We start from the raw sequence: 8,269 nt of genomic DNA on the forward strand, positions 1-8,269 counted from the left end.
TTTTCGGACACGCTCCTAAGTCTAAAATCACCATACGGAGCTATTGGAATCATCAGAATTCAAATCCTAGGTCGATTATACATAAGTCAACATCCAGTCAACTTTTCCGACTTAAGTTTTCAATTATGAGACTAAGTGTCTCATTTCACTCCGAAATCCTTCCAGACCCGAACCAATCATCCCGTCAAGTCATATAACAACTGTAAAGCATAAAGTGAGTAGTAAATGGGGGAATGATGTTGTTATACTCGAAACGGCCGGCCGGGTCGTTACACGAACAACCTCTATACTTTGTGAGCTACTGGAACCAGGTGCCTCCTGGGCCTGACTAAGCTGACCCTTAAGGATAACATTCCTTGCCTTAAACTTCCTTATCTCTTCATTTGCGATATTCTGAGCTGCAATTATTTAAGAGATAGTGAAATTGCTGCCAACCCCTCCTTTCTTATCGATGCACTCACACTCTTCCAAGGTGGTTTTGGAGAAACTCTGCTTGCGAGTACCCACCATGGCCTTTCCTAGAGGAACTTTGAAGAACTCGAAAGCTTTGGTGAGAAGAAACCCACAGGGCAGCCCGTGATTACCATCCTTGAAATCTGCTACTTTCTTTATGTGTTCAATCATGATTCCCGGCAGATTTATGGTGGAATATGCATCCATTAGGAAGAGGTCTGCTCGGGATGTAATGGAATGTCATTCCATACGAAGGAGCAACACTTTGTTCACCATTTCGAATAACAGTTGTTATACTGGAAGGAGGGCCTTCTTGTGTACCCGTTCCCCCTACTGGACTACATCATCCTTCAGAATGGCATTCTGAAATTTGAAGAGCAGGTCCCTTTAATGGAGGATATAACATTAGTAGGCACTCCCAAGATGGTGGCCAACACAGTCTCATCCAACACAAAGTCAACCCCATTTACCTTCAAGCATATATTATCATCCTCAACAGTATTGGCATAGAAACTGCGTACCTCAGCCTCATACACCTTGGGACTCTCTTGTGTGAACAGATATGTCCACTTTTGAAATTCACAAATTTCAACCAGTTGCCACCCTTCATCAACCTCCTCCTCTTCTTTTCTTCCTTATTTTTCTGTAGCACTGACTCAAGAGCTTCCTTCTTTTGCAGCATAGTAGTAGGTCTTTTAGGAGTGGGCGGTTTGGGAGTTGCCCTTTTACTCCAAGCACTAATAAAACTCGCAAGAGCCACATCGTCATAGTCTTCTTCACTATACGCATTCTCTTCTTCGGACAGAAATCACATCTCAGGAGCAACAATATACAATGACTCTGTATAAAAGTGAGGAGAGGGAGCGGGATCAATACTAACCTGGGTTCTTTGGAAGAACAGGGGGTTTCATCCCAAGTAGGAGCATAAGGCTCCTCTTGTGTGGAGGGATCAGGTGCCTCAGGAGGTTCCCAGTAGTACTGTTTGGTACCAGATTTTCGACAGGCACCAGTTCCCTTCCTTCTTCCAGTAGACTATCACCTTCCCCCTAAGACCCATTTGTTTCAGACATGCCTTCATAACCATTAACCACACAACCTTCAGCAGAGATTGACTACATATTATTTATAGCCTCTTGTTCTTGCAACCCCAAAGTAAACTCAGAAGACATAGATGGAGCATTACCTGTAAAATCGGAGATATTCAAATCAAGGCCTGGGATAGTCATTGCTGATGCATCACTATTACGACCCACGCCATGCTGTATCTCAAACTCAAAAACCTTTTTCCATTGGCCGACTAGAAATTTCTTGATTTTCTTCTCCCCCAACTGTATTGTCTTCGACCATTTTTTCTGGCGAGGCAGAAGAAGAGGTCGTAGCCACAAACTTCTTGGGAGTCGAGGTTTTGTGACTCCGATGAGAACCAGTACTTGATTGGGTTGGAGAAGATACATTGGGTGGTTGTGACTCTAGCTTAGGGTTTGGAGTGGGTGGCGTAAGGTTCATAGGCTCTATCACTGGTGCTTCAATAGATGAAGACGCAATGGGGACGATGCTTGGAACAGTTTTGGCTTCGAGATTTTCAGACATGGTGGAGTGTAGTGAGAGTTGATGGAAGAAGGGAGTGTTTGGTTGTTGAAGAAAAAGGGGAATTTTGGCTTGTGGTGTGAACAGTTATAAAAGTGACCGTGTGTGGATTTATTTAAGAGGGATGAGAGACCGATTAGGAACGGGTATCAATTTTTGGGTAGACGGGTCGTTTCATAACGGGTAGGACACTTGGGTTCAAACAAAAAGTAAAGAGAGAAACTGATATTTAATGACGTGGCACCGTTGTAGCCGTTAAAAAGTTGTGGATGAAAGTACAGAGGAACTACTAACCTGTGTCAAGGGAACGAGGTTCCCTGACATATTTTATAAATGTGAACTTCATACTTTGACCAAAGTGCGATACCATTAGCTACTCGTTTGCTCTGTAATCGTCATGTGTGTCTACCTGCAACGGTATAGAGATGAGTTAGACCTTGCCAGAAAACACTTTTTATCTATTTTGCCTATTCATTTCTTTCATAGCCAATCATCGAGGGACCAGGTCCTCAGCTTGACTTTATCAACCCTAGTGCCACGCGATTCTTTTCAAAATGCTCTTTGCTTAGTGCTTTGGTGAAGATATCTGGAATTTGATCTTCTGTGCTGCAAAATTTCATGCAGATAAGACCTTTTTCAACATTATCTCTGAGGAAATGATGTCGCACATCGATATGCTTTGTTCTCTTATGTTGAACTGGATTCTTTTCCATGTTGAGAGCACTAGTGTTATCACATAGTAAGGGCACGCAATCAGAAAACACACCAAAATCTTCCAGCTGCTTCATGATCCACAACAGTTGAGCACAGCAAGAGGCAGTTGCCATATATGCAGCTTCTGCAGTTGAAAGAGCCATTGAGTTTTGTTTTCTTATACCCCATGAGATTAGGCATGAATACAGAAAATGTGCCATGCCAGAAGTGCTTTTCCTATCCACTAGATAACCAGCATAATCAACGTCAGCATATTCGATTAAATCAAAATTGTCTCCTAAGGGATAGTAGAGAACCAGGTCCTGCGTTCCTTTGAGATATCTCAAGATTCTCTTGGTAGCCTTCAGATGGGATTCTTTTGGATTAGATTGAAATTTGGCGCACAGTCCCACACTGAAAACGATATCCGGTCTGCTTGCTGTGAGATACATGAGTGACCCAATGATACCTCTATACATGGTCTCATTCACAGGTGAACCAGGTTCATCCATGTCCAGACGAGTGGTAGTGGTAATGGGAGTATCAATGATTTTTGAGCTTTCCATTTCAAATCTCTTCAGAAGCTCTTTGATATACTTCTGCTGACTTATCATTGTGCCCTTAGGAGTTTGCTTGACTTGTAGACTCAAGAAGAAATTCAATTCCCCCATCATACTCATTTCAAACTTACTTCCCATAAGCTTTGTGAATTACTCACATAGAGAATCATTTGTTGTACCAAAGATGATGTCGTCAACATAAACTTGCACAATAAGCAAGTTCCTCCCCCGTTTCTTCAGAAATAAGGTATTGTCAATATTTCCTCTTATAAAGCCATTTTCTAGAAGAAATTTGGACAACCTTTCATACCATGCACGAGGAGCCTTCTTCAGTCCATATAAGGCCTTGTCGAGTTTAGAAACATGCTCAGGATGCTCATGACATTCGAAGTCAGGTAGTTGCTTGACGAAGACTTCTTATTTTAGGAAGCCATTCAGAAAGGCACTTTTGACATCTATTTGTAATAATTTGAAATCCATATAAGATGCAAAGGCAATAAGAATTCTGATGGCCTCCATTCGAGAAACTGGAGCAAAAGTTTCATCATAGTCAATCCCTTCTTCTTGATTGTACCCTTGAACTACTAGCCTTCCTTTATTCCTTGTTTTGTTCCCAAACTCATCAAGTTTGTTTATAAATACCCACCTAGTTCCTATGACAGTTCTGTCAGCAGGTCGAGGAACTAGGTGCCACACGATGTTTCTCTCAAATTGATGAAATTCATCTAGCATAGCAGTAATCCAGTCAGCATCTTTCAATGATTCCTTGATATTTTTGGGCTCAACTTAAGAAAGAAACGCTGAGAAGCCAAGTGAATTTCTTGACTTTGTTCTAGTTTGAATCCCGGAGTCAAGATGAGTGATCAAATTTTGAAGAGGATGTAAACTTTTGTGCTTCAAGTTAGATACCTGAATCTCATTGCGAGAGGATCCAGGTACTTCTGAATGTGATCTTTGGTTGACGTGAGATCCGCTTCTCAGCTCAACATCTGGAGTTCTCTGGACAGCATCTACCAGTCTGTTCTCAGCTTCAGTTGTTGTGATTGAGGGACTAGGTTCCTTCACATCAGTTGGAGATACAACTGAACCATCATCATTTGACTCCTTGACATGACTCATCATGTCAGCCTTTCCATTTGCCATGTCGATGACTTATCTAGGAAGAGTTGACTGCTCTCCGTTTTGATCCATCTTATCATGTGAATATTTCCCACATAGGTGGTGATATTCATCAAAGATTACATGTATGCTTTCCTCAACACATTGAGTTCTTTTGTTGTATACTTTGTAAGTTTTGCTTTGTGATGAATAGCCTAGAAAGATTCCTTCATCACTTTTGGCATTAAATTTTCCAAGTGCTTCCTTACCATTGCTGAGAACAAAACATTTGCAGACAAATGTCCTCAAATGTGTTAGCTTGGGCATCCTTCCGTTCAGCAGTTCATATGGGTTTTTGTTCAGGAGGGACTTGATCATGCACCTGTTCATCAAGTAGCACGCAGTGTTGACTGCTTCTGCCCAGAAACTCTTCGCAATGCCAATATCAATCAACATTGTTCTTGCCATGTCTTCAACAGTCTTATTCTTCCTCTCCACAACACCATTTTGTTGAGGTGTTCTTGGAGCTGAAAAATTGTGACTTATGCCATTTTCAGCACAGAATTCGTTGAATTTAGCTTTTTCAAATTCTGTGCCGTGATCAGATCTTATACATGCCACATTATGGCTCATTTTCACCTGGATATTCTTTACAAATACAGCAAATACGGGAAAGGTTTCATCCTTGGCTCTGAGAAAAAGGGTCCAGGTGAATCTGGAGTAGTCGTCCACTATAACAAAGATGTACTTCTTTCCTCCTTTACTTGGCACCCTCATAGGTCCACACAGATCCATATGGAGGAGATCAAGTGGCCTTGAGGTACTCACTTCCTTTTTGGGCTTGAAGGAGGATCTGACTTGCTTTCCTTTTTCGCATGCATCACACACCTTATGGTCCTTGAAACTTGACTTGGGAAGGCCGCGAACCAGGTCCTTCTTAACCAATTTGTTCGGCAATGTAAAACTTGCATGACCCAATCTTCTGTGCCATAGCTCAGCATTATCATCAACAACACTCAGACAAGTGATATCCCCATTTTGCAAGGACTCAAAGTCTGCAACATAAATATTTTTGTATCTTTTAGCCACTAGAACCACTTCACCAGTCAAAAAGTTTGTGACTGTGCAAACTTTTGACACAAACTCAACTTTGTTTCGTTTGTCGCAGATTTGGGAAATAATCAATAGGCTATATTTTAAGTCGTTCACGTAGTACACATTTTTAATTGAGTGAGTGAGTGACTTCCCAATTCTTCCTACTCCCAGAATGTATCCCTTTTTTACATTACCAAAGGACACACTCCCTCCTTCCAGGGCTTTGAGTGAAAGAAAATCATTGATGCTTCCAGTCATGTGCTTAGAACAGCCACTATCCATATACCATTTTTGGCTGCTTCTGCTCACTGCTCCCTGCACAAAAGAATCAAGGGTTAGACTTAGGAACCCAAATAAGTTTGGGTCCCTTGTAATGAGGAAAAGGGTGAATCAGGGTTCTTTTGGTCCAAGCAGGCATCACACATTTTTTATATGAGAGGCCAGGTTCTTTAGCAGTAGTTACTTTTTCAACAAAAACTTTATTTTTCTGTTAGGACTGAAATCTAGCTTTACATATTTCTTTAAAATGCCCAGTGTTACCACAGTGAGTGCAAAGCCAGTTATCAGGGACAGTAACATACTTGTTGTGAGGGTTGTAATGAGTCTTTTCCCTTTGGAACCTGATTCCTTGTCTGTTTTTCCCATTGTTCTTATACATGGCAATGATAGCATTAGAGGACCAGGTCCACTTGAGTGATTTTTCTAGATCACTCTTAACTCTTCTAGATCTTCCTGAAGTTGTCTGTTTCTCTCAAGTTCAACATACATACTAAATTTCACTGATTTTAGCTCATCTTCAAGCCTAAGGTGTGCCTCACTTGCAACTTCTTTTCCCTTTTGAGTGATCTCATGCCTATCTTCCCTTTTTAGTTCCTCAATTATTTCCTTTAGGTCCATAACTACTAATAATAAGTCATCTTTCTCATGCTCTATGTTAGCAATCTTTTCAGTTAGAGCTTCTTTATCATTTTTTCAACACTCAATAGTCTCTTTTAAATCGACCACGACAATCACTAGATCAGTCTCTCATGTTCTACTTCTCATAATTCTACAGTTAATGAATTTTTATTATTTATAAGACTATGATAAGTATCAATTAAAATATTTGCCAAGGATATAAGTTTTTTCTGAGAGTAAGACTTAAAATTTCTTTGAACATCCAGAAAGTTTACCTCATCATCATCGTCAGATTTTTCCATTAGGGCAAAGATGGAGTCATATTCAGCTGCTTCACTTTCTACTGCCACCATGGAGCTGTCACCTTATTCATCACCCTCTCCATATTCACTGGAGGAGTCTCTTCATGCAACAAGAGCTTGTTTCACAATATTGTCAGCGACATCTTTTCTCTTGAATCGCTTGTCAGGAACCGGGTTCCTCTTGGCTGCTTTGTCTGTGTTGTGTTTGTATTGATCTTGCTTGAGGAGATGGCAATCCTTGATGAAATGTCCTGGCTTCCCGCACTTATGACATAGGTCATAGCCTCTTGGCTTTCTAGAGCTGCCCCTTTTTGGAATACCGCCATTTCTGCGAACCATTTTCTGAAATCTCTTCGTTAGGTAAGCCATATCAGCATCCTCACCACTTGAGTCATTTTTGTCTGTCTTGAGGACCAGGTTCTTCTCCCTTTTGGGATCTATTCTTTCATTATCTTTCTTCTTCTTTATTTCATAAGTTTTCAGATTGCCAATGAGTTCATCAATGGTCAGCTTCTGCAGATCTTTTGCCTCCGTGATACCATTTACTTTGCTTTCCCAGGAACCAGGTAATACACTAATTATTTTTCTGACAAGTCTGTTCCTGGGAATGTTTTCTCCCAAAAAGTGAAGCTCATTGATGACAGAGGTAAAGCGAGTGTGTATGTCCTGAATGGACTCATCATCTGTCATCCTGAAGAGCTCATACTCTGTGGTTAGCATATCAATCTTCGACTGCTTGACTTGAGTTGTCCCTCCGTGTGCTGTTTGGAGAGCTTCCCAGATCTCCTTAGCAGATTGACATGCTGAAATCATGTTGTATTCATCTAGTCCAATACCACAGACAAGGATGTTTTTTCTTGAAAGTTCTTCTCTATAGCCTTACGGTCAGCATCATTGTATTCCTTTATTTTTTTTGGAACTGTCATTGTTGGTTCACCAATTGTCGTCGTAGGGACGAAGGGTCCATCGCATATAACATCCCAGAGCTCTGAATCTTCAGCCATGATAAAATCATGCATCCTTGTCTTCCACCATCCATAGTATTGGTCGTTGAATCTTGGTAGTCTGTAGGCAGATTGACCTTTTTCAAAGTTTGGTGGAGCAACCATGAGGATCTTTTCTAGGTGTTAACCTGATAGAAAGAACTCACTCTAATACCAATTGATAGAAACTAAGGGTCCGCCAAACTATATAGAGAACCGGATTCTCTATTAGTTTCCATAGAACGTACGCACACAGCAGTAAGTAAATAACACAAAAGAGTTTTACGTGGGAAACTCCCAGCTCACGGGATTAAAAACTACGACCTAACCTTGTAGGATTACATTTGTTATGTGACTTGTCGGAGATAATTGATTCGGGTCCGGTGAGGTTTTTGAATGATTTGGAACACTTAGTTCCAAGGTTTCGAAATTAAGTTGAAAAGGTTGACTAGATGTTGACGTATGTGTAGTGACCCCGAAGAATTTTTGCTAAGAAAATTAAGGTTTTGTGGTGCCGAGGTAGATCAATTAGTATAAAGGTTGTTGAAATTTCTCGCGACGAGCTTGCGAACCGCGGCTCGGACTTTTTGGGTTGAACAAT

At 40.9% G+C, this 8,269-nt stretch overlaps 1 protein-coding gene across 1 annotated transcript; it reads right to left on the reverse strand.

Moving 5' to 3' along the window:
• Nucleotides 1-6,787: 6,787 nt before the first annotated feature.
• Nucleotides 6,788-7,498, reverse strand: LOC138906807 (uncharacterized). Its single transcript, XM_070196506.1, has one exon. It carries the CDS (start codon nucleotides 7,496-7,498, stop codon nucleotides 6,788-6,790), a length of 711 nt encoding a protein of 236 aa, XP_070052607.1.
• Nucleotides 7,499-8,269: the final 771 nt, after the last annotated feature.

The sequence above is a fragment of the Nicotiana tomentosiformis genome, chromosome 1, assembly GCF_000390325.3.
Source record: "Nicotiana tomentosiformis chromosome 1, ASM39032v3, whole genome shotgun sequence".
NCBI classification, from domain to species: domain Eukaryota; kingdom Viridiplantae; phylum Streptophyta; class Magnoliopsida; order Solanales; family Solanaceae; genus Nicotiana; species Nicotiana tomentosiformis.

Excerpts from the sequence above, each read along its gene's own strand:
- LOC138906807 (XM_070196506.1), bottom strand. The coding sequence starts at position 7,498 with ATGATTTCAGCATGTCAATCTGCTAAGGAGATCTGGGAAGCTCTCCAA.